The sequence below is a fragment of the Papio anubis genome, chromosome 16, assembly GCF_008728515.1.
Source record: "Papio anubis isolate 15944 chromosome 16, Panubis1.0, whole genome shotgun sequence".
Taxonomy (NCBI): Eukaryota; Metazoa; Chordata; class Mammalia; order Primates; family Cercopithecidae; genus Papio; species Papio anubis.
The window spans coordinates 20,186,361-20,206,421 of record NC_044991.1 but is presented as its reverse complement, the minus strand read 5'-3'; the positions used below and the strand labels follow the sequence as shown (position 1 = coordinate 20,206,421).

At 49.4% G+C, this 20,061-nt stretch overlaps 1 protein-coding gene across 1 annotated transcript in view; it reads right to left on the bottom strand.

The window, feature by feature from the left end:
- SEC14L6 (SEC14 like lipid binding 6) overlaps positions 1 to 12,468 on the bottom strand; it is a 29,433-nt gene extending 16,965 nt beyond the window's left edge. Inside the window, 2 exon segments of the mRNA XM_021944176.2 lie at positions 6,260 to 6,335; positions 12,349 to 12,468. Coding sequence (XP_021799868.2) covers positions 6,260 to 6,335; positions 12,349 to 12,468 — 196 coding nt within the window.
- Positions 12,469 to 20,061: the final 7,593 nt, after the last annotated feature.

Genomic DNA, 20,061 nt, shown 5'->3' with positions numbered 1-20,061 from the left:
GAACAAAGGCAAATCTATCATTACTTATTTCAAAGCTACACACTTTTCAGTAAGCAAGAATAATGGAAAAAGATAACTGATTGGTTTACATCAGGTGAGTTCAGGCTTCTTTTGCTGTAAGGCTAAAAACAGAACTTACACACATACCAGCTGGAAGGAGATTGTAAATCTGGACTGGCCTGTTAGGGAAATTAGGTGCAAGGCTTTCCTCTATCCCTCTTAAACAAAGTTCACCTTGCAGCCCAGGCTGACTTAATGTATGTCTTGACTTGGGTTTCAAGCCATCTCTCCCACCTCAGCCTCCCCTAGTAACTGGGACTATAGGTGCTCAGTCACCACTCCTGGCTAATTTTGTGTGTATTTTTGTAGAGACAGAGTTTCAGCCCATGTTGCTCAGGCTGGTCTAGAACTCCTGGGTTCCAGTAATCCACCTCCTCAGCTTCCCAAAGTGCTGGTGTAATGCCCAGACCGCTTGGTTCTCAAAGAAGACCAGAGTCCAGGAGTCAAAGCCAAGGCAAGGATCTTTACTGTAAGTTCAAACTTAACCTTCCATTCCACATGCATAAGAGGGTCTCCTAACAATGCTGGAAGGCTTTTGCCTTTATAGCCTCATGTAAATAGGATACGAAGTTGCTAGAGGAGAACAAGGAATTCTTTTGGTTACAGCACTACAATTGCTAACATTTTGGGTTATACATTTAGGGCAGTTTTCATTGGTTCCTCACAATAGTAAACCATCAACGGGCTGTGTCCTTATCACGACTTCTAGGTGGTGTTTTTCTGTGTTGAGAGATATAATGGTAGTTCCTGAGCTGAGAAATGTGCTTGTACTTGGCCCAGGCTAAGAGATACATGGTGTATCGGTTTGTACTGGCCCAGAAAGTTGAGATATATGGTGGGATGTGTTTGTACCTGGCCCAGGGAAGGCTGAGAGGTGATATATGGTGGGATGTAGGTTTGTACTGGGCCTGTTTGTAAAGGAGAGTCCAGGGCTGAGAAAATGTGCCTGTTTTCTTTCACTGGGATTATAGGCATGAGCCACCATGCCTGTCTGGGCTATCTCTTGATTTCTCAGGTCAGATAACAACTGTTTCAGCTTGCAAGCATGAGACTCCATTCTCGATTTTGGTCTCTAATTGTTGGGACCTAGTGCAGGAATTTAGTACAAAGCAATAGCCTCCTATAATTTTTGTTTATCAGAACAGGGAGTGAATGCCAGGGAAGGATCACTGATGGTCATCTTAGAGGTGGCTAGTACGAGGAGTGGAAATACTTTCATATTTTGGACACTTATTCTGTACCAGGCAACGGGTACAGCAGTTTTTATGTATTATTTATTTTTTGAGTCAGTCTCACTCTGTCACCCAGGCTGGAGTGCAGTGGCAGAATCTTGGCTCACGGCAACCTCCACCTCCTGGGTTCAAGCAATTCTCTTGCCTCAGCCTCCCAAGTAGCTGAGATTACAGGCGCTCGCCACAATACCTGGCTAATTTTTTGTATTTTTAGTAGAGACGGGGTTTCACCATGTTAGCCAGGCTGGTCTCAAACTCCTGACCTCAAGTAATCCACCTGCCTCAGCCTCCCAAAGTGCTGGGATTACAGGCATGAGCCACCATGCCCGGCCATTTATCTATTATTTTCTTTCTTCTCCTTCCCTCCTCCTCCTCTTTGTTCAACCCAGTTAGGCAGGTATTATTGTTAGCTTTGTTTTTGCATTGGAGGAAGCTGTGGCTTATAAAGGTTAAACCACTTGCCCAAGGCCGCTATGCTAGCAGGTGACAAAGTCAGGTCAGTCTGATGTTAGAGGCCAATTGCTTAACATCCTCTCATAAAAAGAGTTTGGGGACCAGGTTAGGGAAGAGGTTTGCTCTTGAGATAAATGTCAGAATCCCAGGAATCCAAATGCAGAGACAGGATTCTCAGTGGCCCCGAAAATGTGACTGTAACTCCTACACTTAGATCCTTCCCTGAGGGGGGTACGTAGGGGGCGGGCGGTAGGGCTGGAGTTGGTTTCAGCTGCGGTGAGAAAACCACTGTGAAAACCATGTTGATCGTCACACCTGCTCCTACTATTGCAGAGTACACAGGATTTCACATCCCTGGATGTTGGTTAATCTGTGATGAATAGCCTTGGTAAAACTTGTGATGGCAACTTGCCTCTGAGCCTGGTGTGTACTTTATATAAGTTACGACAAGGCTGGGCTAGGGGTCTCACACCTCTAATCCCAACACTTTTGGAGGCCAAGGAAGGAGGATTGATTGAATCTGGGAATTTGAGGTCAGCCTGGGCAACATAGGGAGACTTCATCTCTACAAAAAATTTTAAAACTTAGCCAGACCTGGTGGCGCACCTGTGGTTCCAGCCACTCGGGAGGTTGAGGTGGGAGAATCACTTGAGCCCAGGAATTTGAGACTAGCCTGGACAACATGGCGAAACCCCATCTCCACAAAAAAATACACAAAAATCTTGGCCAGGCGTGGTGCTGCATGCCTGTGTTCCCAGCTACTGGGGAGGCTGAGGTGAGAGGATCACTTGAGCCTGGGAAGTTGTGAAAGAAAACAGGCACATTCCTCAACCCTGGACTCAACACAAACAGGCCCAGTACAAACACATCCCACCATATATCTCTCAACTTCCTGAGCCCAGTACAAACACATCCCACCATATATCTCTCAACTTTCTGAGCCCAGTACAAACACATCCCACCATATATCTCTTAACTTCCTGAGCCCAGTACAAACACATTTCTCAACTCAGAGACTACCATATATCTCAACTTTAGAAAAACACCACCTAGAAAGTCTCCGATAAGGACACAGCCGTTCGTGGTTTTACTGAAAGCGCGGGAACCAATAGAAAACTGCTAAATGTATAACTTAAAATGTTAACCAATTGTAGTGCTGTAACCAAAAGAATTCCCTTGTTCCTCTGTAACTTTACGTATCCTATTTACATCGGGCTATAAAAGGCAAGCACTCGCATTGTTCGGGGCCCTCTTGTACGCTGTGGAATGGAGGGACCAAGTTTGAACTTGCAGTAAAAGATCCTTGCCGCTTGGCTTTGACTCTGGACTCTGGTGGTCTTCTTTGGGGAACAAACGGTCTGGGCATTACACCAGCACTTTGGGAAGCTGAGGGAGGTGGATTACTGGAACCCAGGAGTTCTAGACCAGCCTGAGCAACATGGCGAAACTCTGTCTCTACAAAAAATACACACAAAAATTAGCCAGGAGTGGTGACGAGCACCTATAGTCCCAGTTACTAGGGAGGCTGAGGTGGGAGGATCGCTTGAGCCCAGGAGGTCAAGACTACAGTGAGGTCAGCCTGGGCTGCAGAGTGAGACTTTGTTTAAAAGAGGGATAGAGAGAGAGCGCACGCACCTAATTTCCCTAACAGGCCAGTCCAGTTACAATCTTCAACTGGTATGTTAATGAAGTTCTGTTTTTAGCCTTACAGCAAAAAGTAACCTGAACTCACCTGATGTAAACCAATCAGTTATCTTTCCATTGTTCTTGCCTTACCAGAAAAGTATTGTAGCTTTGAAATGATAGATTTGCCTTTTGTTCTGTTTCTGCTTTCTTCAGCCCCTTTTCTGTGTATAAAGCCAAACTCCTCCACTTCACTCATTGAACACTTATTCTATCTCATAAGATGAAATGTTGCCTGATTCTAGAATTGCAGTAGAGATAACTCAGATCTTTAAACCAAATGTGTCGTAATTTTGTCTTTGACAGTTCCCTCCCACACTGAGAAAGGCTGAGCTGTGTATCTGATAGATAGCTGTAGAAATGATGGAATTTGGCCCAGCGAGATGGCTCATGCCTGTAATCCCAGCACTTTGGGAGACCAAGACAGACAGGTGGATCATGTGAGGTCAAGAGTTTGAGACCAGCCTGGCTAACATGATGAAACTCTGTCTCTACTAAAAACACAAAAATGGGCTGAGCGTGGTGGCACATGAATCCTAGCTACTTGTGAGGCTGAGGCACAAGAATCACTTGAACCTGGGAGGTGGAGATTGCAGTGAGCCGAGATCACACCACTGCACTCCAGGCTGGGAAACAGAGTGGGACTCCATCTCAAAAAAAAAAAAAAAAAAAAAAAAAGGAATGTGACTCAGAAGGCTTCATTGTAAGATATTACCACTTCCTCCCTGCTCACTGGGATCACTCATGGCAGCGTGTCCAGAATTGGTAGGTTCTTGGTCTCACTGACTTCAAGAATGAAGCTGTGGACCCTCACGATGTTACAGCTCTTAGAGATGGTGTGGGCCAGGCGCGGTGGCTCAAGCCTGTAATCCTAGCACTTTGGGAGGCCGAGACGGGCGGATCACGAGGTCAGGAGATGGAGACCATCCTGGCTAACCCGGTGAAACCCCATCTCTAGTAAAAAAATACAAAAAAGTAGCCCGGCGAGGTGGCAAGCATCTGTAGTCCCAGCTACTCGGGAGGCTGAAGCAGGAGAATGGCGTAAACCCGGGAGGCGGAGCTTGCAGTGAGCCGAGATCTGCCCACTGCACTCTAGGCTGGGCGACAGAGCGAGACTCCGTCTGAAAAAAAAAAAAAAAAAAAAAGAGATGGTGTGTCTGGAGCTTCTTCCTTCTGGTGAGTTTGCAGTCTCGCTGTCAGGAGTGAAGCTGCAGACCTTGTGGTGAGTGGTACAGCTCTTAAAAGCAGCGCATCTGGAGTTGTTCGTTGGTCCTGGTGGGTTTGTGGTCTGGTTAGCTTCGGGAGTGAAGCTGCAGACCTTTGAGGTGAGTGTTACAGCTCATAAAGACAGTGTGAACCCAGAGAGTGAGCAGCAACAAGATTTACTGCAAAGAGCCAAAGAACAAAACTTCCACAGCGCAGGAAAAACACCCAAGTAGGTTGCTGTTGTTGGCTAGGTTGGGGGGGAAACAGCCTGCTTTTATTCCCTTATCTGACCCCACCCACATCCTGCTGATTAGTCCATTTTACAGAGAGCTGATTGGTCCGTTTTGACAGAGCGCTGATTGGTGTGTTTACAATCCTTGAGCTAGACACAGTGCTAGACAGAAAGTTCTCCAAGTCTCCACTAGGTTAGCTAGACACAGAGTTAGCTAGATACAGAGTACTGATTGGTGTATTTACAAACCTTGAGCTAGACACAGAGTGCTGATTGGTGTATTTACGATCCTCTAGCTAGATAAAAGTTCTCCAAGTCCCCATCCGGCTCAGGAACCCAGCTGACTTCACCCAGTGGATCCTGCAGTGGGGCTGCAGGCGGAGCTACCCGCCAGTCCCGGGCTGCGCCTGCACTTCTCAGCCCTTGGGCGGTCGATGGGACCGGGAGCCACGGAGCAGGGGGCGGCGCCCGTCGGGGAGGCTCAGGCCGCGCGGGAGCCCACTGCAGCGGGGGAGCTCAGACATGGCGGGCTGCAGGTCCTGAGCCCTGCCCCGCGGGGAGGCAGCTAAACCTGGCGAGAATTTGAGTGCAGCGCCACTTTGAGTGCAGCGCCGGCAGGCCCGCACTTAAACCAGGCGAGAATTTGAGTGCAGCGCCGGCAGGCCCGCACTGCTGGGGGACCCGGCGCAACCTCCGCAGCTGCTGGCTCACTGCCCTGGGCCGGCGGCGCCGGCCGGCCGCTTCATGTGCTGGGCCTGCCGAGCCCGCGTCGGCGCCTGCCGGAACTCGCACTGGCCCGCGAGCGCCGCGCGCAATCCCGTTTCCCGCCCGCGCCTCTCCCTCCACACCTCCCCGCAAGCAGAAGGAGGCGGCTCCGGCCTCAGCCAGCCCAGAGAGGGACTCCCACGGTGCCGTGGTGGGCTGAAGGTCTCCTCAAGCATCGCCAGAGCGGATGCCGAGGCCGAGGAGGCGCTGAGAGTGAGGGCAGCTAGCACATTGTCACCTCTCAGCGGGAAGCCAACCGCCTTGTTGTGAGAATGCTCAAGCGGCCCCTGTGAGGAAGAACTGAAGCCTCCTGCAGCCTCCTGCCAACAGCCAGCAGAGACTTGCCAGCTACGTTCGACATCTTGGAAGCAGATCCTCCTGCCCCAAACCTTCAGATGACTGCATCCCTGATGGGTATCTTTACTGCATCCTCATGAGAGACCCTGAGTCAGAACCACCCCACTAAGCCTTTCCATAATTTCTGGCCACAGAAATCATGAGAGAGAACAAATGTTTGCAGTTGTTTTAAATGGCTGTATTTTGGAGTAATTTGATACACTCAATAGATACCTAATACACTCCTCTTTCATGCCCTTGACGCTACCCCAGCCCCACGCTCTATCCTTACCTCGGAGCCAGCGCAGGAGGAAGTAGTCATCAGGATTGGGCAAGGCAGATAGCACGTCTTGGATGTTCTCCCGGAACTGAGGACAGACAGGGAGAGACCTGGGTCAGAGGTCAACTACCCTCAGTCCTGCAGGTCTCAACTGTGCTTGAGGAAGGGGATGTCTGAGTCAAGAGGGTCCACTCGGGCTGGGAGGATCAGGGCCTGGGTCAAGCCGTAACAGTTTGTTTTCTCCGTCTTGGAAATGGGATGATAGAACCAACTACAGGCCAGGCGCCGTGGCTCGCTTTGGGAGGCTTAGGCAGGAGGATCACCTGAGGTCAGAAGTTCGATACCAGCCTGGCCAATATGGTGAAACACCCCATCTGTACTAAAAATACAAAAATTAGCTGGTGAGTGGTGCTGGCCGGAGGCGCCTGGAATCCCATCTGCCCAGGAGGCTGAGGCAGGAGGAAATGCGCTTGAACCCAGGAGGTGGAGGTTGCCTGAAACCAAGATGCGCACCATTACACTCCCAGCCTGGGGCACTAAGAGCAGACAGTCTCAAACAAACAAACAAAAAACGACCACACTGAACATCAGAGAGAATTAAACGTGGATTAAACACAGAGAAGGTTTACAAGCCTGACTCAGGGATGTGGGGGCAGGGGGCCCTCTTTAGGGCGCTAATCTTCATCCTTAGGAAGCCTTCAGGCCAGGTCAGGTGGGAGCATAAACTGCACAGAGTATGAGGCTCAGAGAGGTTGAGCAACTTGCCTAGTGTCACACAGCCAGCAAGTGGCAGAACTGGTTGCCTGATTCTAGAATTGCAATAAAGATAATTGAGATCTTTAAACTGAATTTGTGTCAGTTTTATCTTTGACGGTTCCCTCCCACACTTAAGCAGGGCTGAGCTGTGTACCTGATAGGTTAGGGTTGAAATGATGGACTGTGACTTAGAAGGCTTCACTGTAAAGACATGGTTTGGAACCCGTTAGCCAGGCCCGAGTGAGGGGTGGCTTGACCTGGCCTGGGAGTTGGTTGGGATAGTTCAGCTGACCCTGGGCCCACCCTGCAGGGTCTGAGAGCTGAGGGTCCGTTCCTGGGTGGATGTCATCGACTGTAGGCTAAAGCCAGCCTCCAACACTGATGAATGTGGTAAGGAAAAGAGCACTGGACAAAGAGTCAGCAGGTCCCACTGTGGCCTTGCCTGAGTCATTCCGCCCTCTCTGGGTCTTATTCTCATTGGACCCCAAATGGACCCTCAAAGGACTTTCCCTGACCCCCACCCAAAATGGACTGATAACCTTTGTCTACAGGAATATGAGTGTTTGGCCCTCTGCTAAGCATTAAATGAATCCTGACATGATACTGCCATTATACCAATTCCCTAAGTGAGGAAAGTCAGGCTGGAAATGGTGAAGGGACTTCTTAGCCAACATGAGCAATTTTTTCTTTCAATTTCTGACTTCAATTGTCTTTTAAGAGAGTTATCCCAGGTCTAAGCAGAATGTCCTTTTCCTGATGCCGAACACTGCCCCTCGTTTTTGTTCCTTTTTTCCTTTTTTGAGTATTGCATTTTGAACTCATGAGCATTAAGATCAATTACTTGGCCAGATGAGGTGGCTCATGCCTGTAATCCCAGCACTTTGGCCAACCAAGGCAGGTGGATTGCTTGAGCTCAGGAGTTTGAGACTAAGGGAGGAGACCACTACTATTCCTGCTGCCCTCCTCCCCCTACCTTGCCTAGTTCAAAGACAGGAGAAAAGAGAGAGAGAAACAAAAGTAAGATAAATAGCCAGACAACCTTGTCACCACCACCCAGTCCTAGGAGTTAAACAAAGTAATAATAATAACATCAACCCCTGGCCTAAACTACTTGTGTTATCTGTAAATTCCAGGCACTGTATGAAAAAAAGCATTGTAAAACTTTCTGTTCTGTTAGCTGATGCATGTAGCCCCCAGTCACGTTTCCCACACTTGCTCGATTTATCACAACCCTTTGCCGTGGACTCCTTAAAGTTGTAAGCCTTTAAAAAGGCCAAGTATTTCTTTCTCGGGGAGCTCGGCTCTTAAGACGCGAGTCTGCCGACGCTCCCGGCCGAATAAAAAACCTCTTCCTTCTTTAGTCTGGTGTCTGAGGAGTTTTGTCTGCGGCTAGTCCTGCTACAAGACCACCCTGGGCATCAAGGTGAAATCTCATTACTACAAAAAATACATTAGCCAGGCGTGGTGGTGCACGCCTGTAGTCCCAGCTACTTGAGAGGCTATGGTGGGAGAATTGCTTGAGCCCAGGAGGCAAAGATTGCAGTGAGCTGAGATCATGTCACTGTACTTCAGCCTGGGCAATAAATCAAGACCCTGTCTCAAAAAAAAAAAAAAAAAAAAATCAATTGGCTGGGTGCGGTGGCTCATACCTGTAATCCCAGATCTTTGGGAGGCCAAGGCAGGCAGATCACTTGAGGTCAGGAGTTCGAGATCAGCCTGGCCAACACGGTGAAACCCCGTCTCTACTAAAAATACAAAAATTAGCTGGGTGTGGTGGGCGCCTGTAATCCCAGCTACTCAGGAGGCTGAGGCACAAGAATTGCTTGAATCCAGACAGCAGAGTCTGCAGTGAGCTGAGATCATACCACTGCACTCCAGCCTCGGCAACAGGGCAAGACTACATCTCAAAAAAAAAAAAAGTCGATGACTTGAACTTTTAAAAATTAAAACTGGGCCGGGCGCGGTGGCTCAAGCCTGTAATCCCAGCACTTTGGGAGGCCGAGACGGGCGGATCACGAGGTCAGGCGATCGAGACCATCCTGGCTAACCCGGTGAAACCCCATCTCTACTAAAATACAAAAAAAAAAAAAAAATTAGCCGGGCGAGGTGGCGGGCACCTGTAGTCCCAGCTACTCGGGAGGCTGAGGCAGGAGAATGGCGTGAACCCGGGAGGCGGGGCTTGCAGTGAGCTGAGATCCGGCCACTGCACTCCAGCCTGGGCAACAGAGCCAGACTCCGTCTCAAAAAAATAAATAAATAAAATAAAATAAAATAAAAATTAAAACTAACAGCTTTATGGGGATATAATCACGTATGAATTCACACTTGAACAACTTGTAAGATTTTTCTGCTAGCTTTATTTCTTTATACTTTGTTTTCTTTTAAAAAGAGTCATACAATTCAAGAAACACAACTTTTAAAAAATTGTTATTTTTTAAATTTTATTTTTTTAATCATCTTGGATACCAAGAAACACAACTTTTAAAGGCCACAATCATCCTTAAGCTAGATTTTAATCATACTCCCTTCCCAGCGTTGTTAAAGTATGAATGGTGTTTAATTGCTTTTCATGAGAGAGAAATAAAAATTTTTCTGACTGAGTGGAGTGGCTCATGCCTGTAATACCAATACTTTGAGAAGCCAAGGCGGGTGGGTCACTTGAGGCCAGGAGTTCCAGACCACTCTGGCCATCATGGCAAAACCCCGTCTCTACAAAACATACAAAAATTAGCCGGGTATGGTAGCACACGCCTGTGATCCCAGCTACTCAGGAGTCTGAGGCAGAGAGTCTCTTGAACCTGGTAGGCAGAGGCTGAAGTGAGCCAAGATCACACCACTGCACTCCAGCCTGGGTGACAGAGCAAGATTCCATTTCAAAAAAGAAAAAAAAAAATTAAAAATTAACTGGGTGTGGTGTGCCTGGCTGTAGTCCCAGCTATTCAGGAGGCTGAGGTGGGAGGGTTGTTTGAGCCCAGGAGTTTGAGGCTGCAGTGAGCCATGTTCTCACCACTTCAGCCTAGGTGACAGAGTGAGACCCTATCTCTAAATAAATGAATAAATAAATTTCCTGTTCACTCTCATGGACAAAAAACAAATTTTCTGGTATCATTATACATCAGCAACACATTCAGCCATTTTCTAAGGAAACGGGTGAAGTTACCAACACACAGCTTTACACACACTACCTTGGGGAAGAAAACGAAGAACAGGCGCGGGAGAAACTGCGTCTGTTCTTGGCACCTGTGCCTGTTCTTGGCACCGAAAGGCAGGGCATGGAAGGGCAGGGTGTTGGGCGGGGACGCCTGGCTCATATCCCGCCGCGCCCCGCCCACACCGCGACCCTCCCCATCGGTCTCGTGACCCTACCAGAAAGCCCACTCCAGCGCGCGGTCGCCGCCCCTCTTTGCCCCACGAACCCCTTCCCGGCACCGTCCACCCCGGGTACACCACCTACCCGATGCAAAGCCCTGTGATGGCAGGAATCAAGACCTCCAAGGCCCCGTCGTTGCGTCCATGCACATGGAACTGTTTGAGTCTTCCTGAAGCCCACGCTTGCCGTGTGCGACCACGAAGGAAAGACCCTAAGGACCTTGGAGGGACTCCTCCCAGGCTAGAGATGAAAATGCACCCTGTTCCTGCCTTCTCCAGTTCCTAGCTGAGGACGGGACCTGCCAATACAGCCTCCCCAGCAGGCCAGCAGCCTTCACCAGCCCTGTCCAGTATGGTAGACACAAACTCTTCAAACGTGGCTAGTCTGAACTGAGGTCTGCTGTGAGTGTAAAATACACAGGATTTCAAAGACTCAGTATCCCCTCAAAACACTCTTTTTTTTTTTTTTTTTTTTTTGAAACAGGGTCTAGCTCTGTTGCCCAGGCTGGAGTGCAGTGGCACCATGATGGCTCACTGCAGTCTCAACCTCCTAGGCTCAATCCATCCTCCCACCTCAGCCTCCCGAGTAGCTGGGACTACAGGCGTGGGCCACCACACCAGCTATTTGTTGTTGTTGTTGTTGTTAGAGATGGGGTCGCTCTATGTTGCTAATTTTTTTTTTTTTTTTTTTGAGACAGAGACTCGCTCTGTCGCCCAGGCTGCAGTGCAGTGGCCGGATCTCAGCTCACTGCAAGCTCCTCCTCCCAGGTTTACGCCATTCTTCTCCCTCAGCCTCCCCAGTAGCTGGGACTACAGGCGCCCGCCACCTGGCCCAACTAGTTTTTTGTATTTTTTAGTAGAGACAGGGTTTCACCGTGTTAGCCAGGATGGTCTCGATCTCCTGACCTCATGATCCACCTGTCTCGGCCTCCCAAAGTGCTGGGATTACAGGCTTGAGCCACCGCGCCCGGCCTATGTTGCTAATTTTTTAATTTTTTGTAAAGATGTGTTCTCGCTATGTTACCAGAACTCCTGGGCTCCAGTGATCCTCGCACCTCAAAGTGCGGGGATTATAGGCCTGACCTACCGCACCAGGCCAATCATTTTTATATTGATTAGATTATATATTGAAGTTAATAGGTTATTAAAATTTATTTCAATTGTTTCTTTTAGTTTGTTGTTTGTTTTTTTGTTTTGTTTTTGAGACATAGTCTTGCTCTGTCTCCCAGGTTGGAGCACGGTGGCACAATCTTGGCCCACTGCAACCTCCATCTCCTGGGTTCAAGCGATTCTCCTGCCACACGGTGTCACTGTGTTGCCCAGGCTGGTCTCGAACCCGTGACCTCAAATGATCCACCCACCTCAGCCTCCCAAAGTGCTGAGATTACAGGCATGAGCCGCGGTGCCCAGCCTCTTTTTAGTTCTTTAATGGAGCTAATAGAAAATTTCAAAAATGCCGGGCACGGTGGCTCATGCCTGTAATCCCAGCACTTTGGAAGGCTGAGGTGGGTGGATCACCTGAGGTCAGGAATTCCAGACCAGCCTGACCAACGTGGTGAAACCCTGTCTCTACTAACATACAAAAATTAGCCAGGCGTGGTAGCAGACGCCTGTAATCCCAGCTACTCGGGAGGCTGAGGCAGGAGAATTGCTTGAACCCAGGAGGCAGAAGTTGCAGTGAGCCAAGATTGTGCCATTGCACTCCAACCTGGGCAACAAGAGCAAAACTCCGTCTCAAAAAAAAAAAAAAAAAAAGAAGAAAGAAAATTTCAAATGACCTATGTGGCTTGCATTTATGGTGGCGTGGTATTTCTATTGGCTAGTGCTGGTGTAGCCTCCGGCTGCCAAGTCCCTCATGGTTGGGAAGAGACCCAGAGCTGGAGAGTTCAAAAGAACCTCAGGGACCTTGAGTCCTGCCCCTCCCCATGGCAGAAGGAGAAACTGAGGCTGGTGTAGGAGTCTCTCCCTTCACTCACCTGGGCCAGCGACTTCTCCTGCGATGGGCTCAGGTCTGCGATGGGCTGCCCGTGAGTGGGTCCAGGCTCCGCTCTGTGGCTCCCTCCAGGTGGCCTGCCTTTTGCCCAGCTGGCAGCCATGCCCACATTTATCACTGCCCAGAAATCCCACTCCTTCCTGTCAGCCTTAGGGCAACTGGTGGGGCTCGTTTCCTTCCTAGGTGCCTCAGGCACGGGGCCCTGGACTCAGCCTGCCCTGGGTTCACATCCTCACTTGCAAAATCAGGACAGCGATGTTTCCTGGGAGCGTTGATGTGGGCATGTTGAAATTGACACCACCTGATTTCACGCATATGGGGGTGGCAGTTCATCCTGCCTCTCAATCCCCTACCCTCTACTCCTGTGGTCCCTTAAGACGCCTCCTTGAGCCAGGACAAGTCATCTTTCACCCCCAACAGAGACCCAGAAGTCACTGTCATCATGCCTTCACTTTCATCCCAGGCTTTGTCTACCACCTGACATGTCCAGAGCAACTGCCCATGATTCATCCCAGCTGTTAGGGCACATGGCTTCAGGGTTGAGGATGAGACTTCCCAGGCCCAGACCCAAACAGGTGGATATGCAATCCTGAGCTGGGCCACACCTAGCCTGGGAGCCAGGATGAGAGGCGAGGAGGGACTCCTCATTACATCTGCCCCCACCACCCACTGGACAAGCAGAAAGCCAGAGCCCAAGATGAGGACACATGAGATCACGTGGTGTGCATGGGACCTGGAACACAGTAGGTATTTGTAGTAGTCTGGGTTGCCCTGAGACAAGAAGATCAGTGCAAGTTTATTAGAGATGTGTCCTGAGAAAGACAAGTAGGGAAGTGTGGAAATGACACAGAGAACGGAAGGCAGCTGTATAGGACTGGTTATCAAGGAAGTACAGAAGAACTCAATCTCAGTGGGGACTTCTGGGAGGCAGCAGGGAACGCCCCCCTTCAGCGTTTCCTTGCCTGAGTGGGGAGGGAACTGGGGTATTTATACAGCAACTCGGGACAGTCTTTGGTTGAGGGCTGCTCCAGGGGCTGTCAATTCTGCTGGCACTTCTGGCCTGCTGTGCACACAATTCAGAAGGCTGGAGAGCGTCCTTAGGCAGAGAAACACAGGTTCTGCAGCTAGGGAGTAGTGAGGCTAAGGTGATATAGGCAGGCATCACCAGCTTCACCTCTAATCAGAGACCATTTGCTGGGCTCCATGTCAAGTTCTAGTCCAAAGGCTTCATGTGCTCCTTGAGCCCTAGACTATTCCTCCCTACCTGACAGAGCCTGGAAGAGGGAAGCAGCATGCCTGGGGCCATGCAGCCATGGAGTAAGTGACAATCAGGACTATCTGGACCTGGTGCTTACTCAGGACATTGTATCCCACATGGCTGGCTCCTGGCAGAGGCATGCACATAGGTGGCCTTGCTAAGTCCCAGGAGAGTCCCCCTTAGCCCTGGAAGAGGGTAATGAGCAGATCTGCCTCTTCTACAGGGTGGGGCCTCCCCAGTACCCAACACACCTCAGGCTGGAGCTTGAGCCATGAAGGGTAAAGTCAGGAACTCTCCCCTACTCTCGTCTCCTCCCCCTGGGTCCCTGCTCCCAGCACCTCTGGCCCATCTTCTTTGTTTTCTTTTCTTTTTTTTTTTTTTTTTGAGACAGAGTCTTCTTGCTCTGTCGCCTAAGCTGGAGAGCAGTGGCTCACTGCAACCTCCTCCTCCCAGGTTCAAGCTATTCTCCTGTCTCAGCCTCCCGAGTAACTGGAATCACAGGCGCATGCCACCACACATGGCTAATTTTTGTACTTTTAGTAGAGACAGGGTTTCACCTTGTTGGCCAGGCTGGTCTTGAACTCCTGACCTCAAGAGATCTGCCCACCTCAGCCTCCCAAAGTGCTGGGATTACAGGAGTGAGCCATTGCACCCAGCCTTGGCCCATCTTCTTCAAGCTGGCTTCTGAATATGTCCCTCCTCTGCTCCAAAGCCTCCCTGGGCTCCTTATTACCCTCAGTAAAAACTGTAAATGCCTTCGCCTAGACTCAAGGCCCTTTTGGGTCCCTCCTGAGCTAATTTCCCCTTCCTTTCTCCCTTATCCCAGGTCCCTTGCCTCCCGTCCATTCTCTTTCCAGCTTTGTCTTCTGCTGTTCCCTCTCCCTGGAATGCCTTTCTTGCAACACCCTTGTATTCAGTCCCTGCCTCCCACAAGGCCTACTTCAAATGCCTTCTCTTTGGCGATGTCCTTTCTGATGTGTTTCTTTTTTTTTTTTTTTTTCTGCTGGGAAGCAAATCCCCAGGCCCCTAAAATCCCACACCCCACCGTCATCTTCCATCCTTCCAGCGATTGTGATCTGTCACAGGTCTCACTCTTGGGCTCCTTGAGGGTCTGGTTCATCATGGTACACTCCCAGTCCAGCACCGACTGTGGTGCATTGTACACAGTAGGTGCTCAATAAAAGCTCACCACACCTGTAATCCCAGCACTTTGGGAGGTCAAGGTGGGTGGATCACCTGAGGTCGGGAGTTCAAGACCAGCCTGGCCAAACGGTGAAACCCCATCTCCACCAAAAATACAAAAATTATCCAGGCGTGGTGGTGCACGCCTGCAATCTAAGCTACTTAGGAGGCTGAAGGAGAAGCACTTTAACTCGAGAGGCGGAGGTTGCAGTGAGCCGAGGTCATACCATTGCACTCCAGCCCGAGCAACAGAGCGAGACTTTGTCTCAAAAAAAAAAAAAAATTCACCAAAGATAGGCCAGCAATGGAAGCTGGGATGCCCCAGAGCAAGCATCACCCAGGATCCCTGATTCTACCTGTCACTGTCAAAACTACCTGGTTTGTGCCCCATTCCAGTGTCGCACGGGTTTTCACCCAGTGAACTCATTCCAGCGCATGCCTGCATTGGGTAATGTGCTCCCCTTGCCAGGGAAATGGGGCCCCTGTCAGTCACAAGTAGGCTCTGGAAGGCCCTCTGCCCTCCCTCCTTCTCCCTTCCCTACCTCACTTCCCCCCTGCTTGTCTTCCTTCCCTTCTATTTTTAATCTTGTGTTCCTCTGTCTTTCAACATTTATTAAAAGCCTACTGTGTGCCAGGCACTGGCCTAGCCCTGGAGGCCAATTGTGCCAATGCGTCCTGGTCCCTGTCCTAGAGGAGCCCACTCCAGGGGGCTCGCAAGACGAGCAAATCAACAGTTGCATCCTGAGTGGGCAGAGCCCCGATAGGGAATAACAGGAGGCTGTGGGAGCCCCAGGCCCTATGCTAGGCTGGTGGTTGGGTGTCAGGGAAGAATGCCTGGTGGAGAAGACGGCAGAGCTTGTTTTGAAAACACAGAACAAAGTTAGGCCTGCAAAGGGAAGGGAGCCTTGCGGTAGACGGAAGAGTATATGCAAGACCACAGAGGCGGACAGGAATATGGCTTCTCCCCAAGGTGGCGAGGACCATGGTGGGATTGGAGCACATGTGAGCCTGGGGCTTCAGGTGCAGGGTGGCTGGCTTGAAAGGGTGAGCATGGGCCAGGTGTGATGGCTCACACCTGTAATCCTAACACTTTGGGAGGCCAAGGTGGGGGACTGCCTGAGTTCAGGAGTTCGACACCTGGGCAACATGGCAAAACCCTGTCTCTACTAAAAAAACAAAAAATTATCTGGGCATGGTGGCACGTGCCTGTAATCCCAGCTACTCGGGAGGCTGAGGCATGAGAATTGCTTGAACCTGGGAGGTGGAGGTTGCGAGCCAACATTTAACCTTAACCCTGAAATTACAACAGGAGTGAGATCCCATCCCAAAAAAAAAAAAACGAAAGAAAAGAAAAGAGGAGGAAGAGGAAGGGAGGGGGAGACAGAGGAAAGAGGAGAAAGAAAGAAAGAAAGAAAGAAAGAAAGAAAGAAAGAAAGAAAGAAAGAAAGAAAGAAGAAAAGAGAGAAACAAAGAAGAAAAGAGAGAGAAAGAAAAAAGAAAACAAAGAGAAAGAAAAAAGAAAGGAAGGAAGGAAGGAAAAGAAAGAAAAAGAAGGAAAGAGAAAGAAAAGAGAAAGAAAGAAAGAGAAAGAAAGAAAGAAAGAAAGAGAAAGAAGGAAAGAAAGAAAGAAGGGAAAGAAAGAAAGAAAGAGAAAAAGAAAAGAAAGGGTGAGCTTGCTGGAGAGAAGCCACGTGGGGATCCAGGCAAGGTGGAGAGGCTGGACCTAGCACAGAGGTGCGGCATAGTCTGTTAATTTCCTGGGGCTGCCATAACAAAATGCCACAAACTGCTGGGTGGCTTAAAATAACAGGAAATGATGACTGAAATCAAGGGATTGGCGGAGCTGGGTTTCCTCTGAGACTCTGGGTAGAACTTTCCCTTTCCTATTCCTAACTTCTGATGGTGGCCTCAATCCTTGACGCTCCTTGGCTTGCTGTTGCCTCACTCCAATCCCTGCCTGTTGTGACATGGCATTCGTCCTGTGCATCTGTCCTCACGTGGCATTTCCACTTCTTGGCGGTTTTTTTTTTTTTTTTTTTTTTGAGACAGAGTCTCACTGTCACCCAGGCTGGAGTTCAATGGCACAGTCTTGGCTCACTGCAACCTCCGCCTCCCAGATTCAAGTGATTCTCGTGCCTCAGTCTCCCAAGAAGCTGGGACTACAGGTGTGCACCACCACACCTAGCTACTTTTTGTATTTTTTAGTAGAGACGGGGTTTTGCCATATTGGTCAACCTGGTGGTCTCAAATTCCTGATCTCAAGTGATCTGCCCGCTTTGGGCTCCCAAAGTGCTGGGAATACAGGTGTGAGTCACCACGCCTGTCCCATTTCTACTTATAAGGCCACCAGCCAGAATTGATTAGGGCCCACTGAATGACATTATTTTAACTTGATTACATCTGCAAATATCCTTTTTTTTTTTTTTTTTTTTTTGGTTAAGAGACAAAGCCCCACTCTGTTGCCCAGGTTAGAGTGCAGTGGTGTGATCCTGGCTCACTGCAGCCTTAAACTCCTGGGTTCCAGCAACCCTCCCACCTCAGCCTCCAGAGTAGCTGGGACTACAGGTGTGCGCCACCATGCCCAGCTAGTTTTTTTTTCTATTTTTTTTCTATTTTTTGTAGAGAACTGCAGGGTGGTGGTCTCACTCTATTGCCCAGACTGGTCTCAAACTCCTGGCCTCAAGTGACGTATTTTCAAATAAAGTCGCATTCACAGGAGCAGGAGGTGAGGGCTTCATCATATCTTTTTGAGGGATACAGTTCAACCCACAACAAAAAGGAACAGGTGGTTCCACTGACTTTCTTACAGGGGACAGCCCTGACCCCTGCTCTGGCTTTCACACATCAGGTCAGTGGATACCAGGTAACCGTAGATTCCCCCAGCCAAACCCAGCCAGGAGTCAGGGCTGACAGCAAAGCCTTTTGTAGACCCCATACTTTTTCAGGATGGACTGTCCATCAGTCCTGAGTCTGAGATGGCCAACTCGGAATGGTGCCGCAGGTCTGGAGCCCTGGAGCCCCGGTCTTGATGTCAGACCTGCCTGGGTTTGCATCCTGCCTCAGTGGCTGCCTTGCTCTGTGACCCTGGCAGAGGCTGGTTGCGCAGCTTCTTTGCATCTCAGTCACTTCCTTGGGGGAGCAAAAGGGATCGCCCATGTTTCCACATTGCACAGGGCTGGACGTAGGACTCAGTACCCATCATCACTTATTAAAATATAAATTACGTTGGCTGGGTGCAGTGGCTCACACCTGTAATCTCAGCACTTTGGGAGGCTGAGGTGGGTGGATCGCTTGAGGCCAGGAGTTTGAGACCAGCCTGCCCAACATGGCAAAACTCCATCTCTACTAAAAATACAAAAATTAGCCTGGTATGCTGGCTCATGCCTGCAATCCCAGCTACTTAGGAGGCTGAGGCAGGAGAATTGCTTGAACCCGGCAGACTGAGGTTGCAGTGAGCTGAGAATGCACAACTGCACTCCAGCCTGGATGACAGAGCAAGACTCCATGTAAAAAATAAATAAATAAAACAAATAAAAATGAAACATAAATTTTGTTAATAAAAGAGTTAATAACTGTAACAATGCTATTAGAACAAAGCAAGCGGATTGTAAATTCCAATGCAGTAATTCATATTCCTGACACCTGCTGTCTGACAGGTTTGTTCTCCTTGGATTCTTAAGGGCCTCAAAATACTGGTGACAATAATAAAAATAAATCATGCAATAGGCTGGGTGGAGTGGCTCATGCTTATAACCCCAGCACTTTGGGAGGCCAAGGCAGGAGGATAGTGTGAAGCGAGGAGTTTGAGATCGGCCTGGGCAACATAGCAAGACCCCATTTCTACGAAAAGGAAAAAATTAGCCAATTGTGGTGGCGAGTGCCTGTAGTCCTAGCTACTTGGGAGGCTGTGGCAGGAGGATCACTTGAGCCCAGGAGTTTGAGGCTGCAGTGAGCCAAGGTCATGCCACTGCACTCCAGCCTGAGCAACAGAGTGAGACTCTATCTCAAAATAAATACATAAATAAATAAAATTATTACTGGCATTTCTAGGCCTTTAGGGGCCTGAGGAGATATGATTACTATGGAATTCCTTAAACTCAGAATATTATATTGCACACTAAGTTACATTTATCTTTGATTAATAAAAGTGAGGGGCCGGGCGCGGTGGCTCAAGCCTGTAATCCCAGCACTTTGGGAGGCCGAGACGGGTGGATCACGAGGTCAGGAGATCGAGACCATCCTGGCGAACACGGTGAAACCCCGTCTCTACTAAAAAATACAAAAAACTAGCCGGGCGAGGTGGCGGGCGCCTGTGGTCCCAGCTACTCGGGAGGCTGAGGCAGGAGAATGGCGTAAGCCCGGGAGGCGGAGCTTGCAGTGAGCCAAGATCGCGCCACTGCACTCCAGCCTGGGCGACAGAGTGAGACTCCGTCTCAAAAAAAAAAAAAAAAAAAAAAAAAAAAAAAGTGAGGAAGGCCAGGCATGGTGGCTCACACATGTATTCCCAACACTCTGGGAGGGTAAGAGAGAAGGAATGCTTGAGGCCAGGAGTTGGAGACCACTCATCTCTATAAAAAACCAAAGGTGGGAGCAATTATCTCATGAATTTGGGATCAGTAACATCTTTTCCTGTGAATAGTCTTAGCTACTGTCAGTGAGTTTTTTTTCCTTATTTCTCTCCATACGAATTAACAGTCTCATGGGTGTGCTGCAAACAATATTGTTTCTTGCCACAAAGAACATTATGAAGGTGCAGGCAGTGGCTCTAAGGGATTGGTGGGGTCAAACCTCTCTCAGGGTGACGGACTGTCCTGATTGCCTGGGACAGAGGGGTTTCCTGGAAAATAGGAGTTTCAGTGCTAAAACCAGGATAGTTCCAGAAAACTGGGACAGTTGGTCACCTTAACTCCTCCCCACTCTACTCAGGCTAGAAGCTCACTCCTAGGAGGCAATAACCCAAGCCCAGTGAGAGGTTAATAGCTGACTGGTATGGGCTTGAATTCTGACTCTGGCACTAACTTGTTGTGTGACTTTGGGTAGGTCACGTAACTTCTCTGAGTTTTAGTCTAAAAGCTGGGATATTTGGCTAAGGTATGCAAGCATCCGGCCTGGAACCTGACACAAACAGGTCTCCAATAAAGAATCACTTGAAGCCAGGCATAGTGGTATTCTCCTCCAGCTATTCAGGGGAGGCTGAGGCAGGAGGATCACTTGAGCCCAGGAGTTTGAGACCAGCCTGGACAACACAGTGAGATC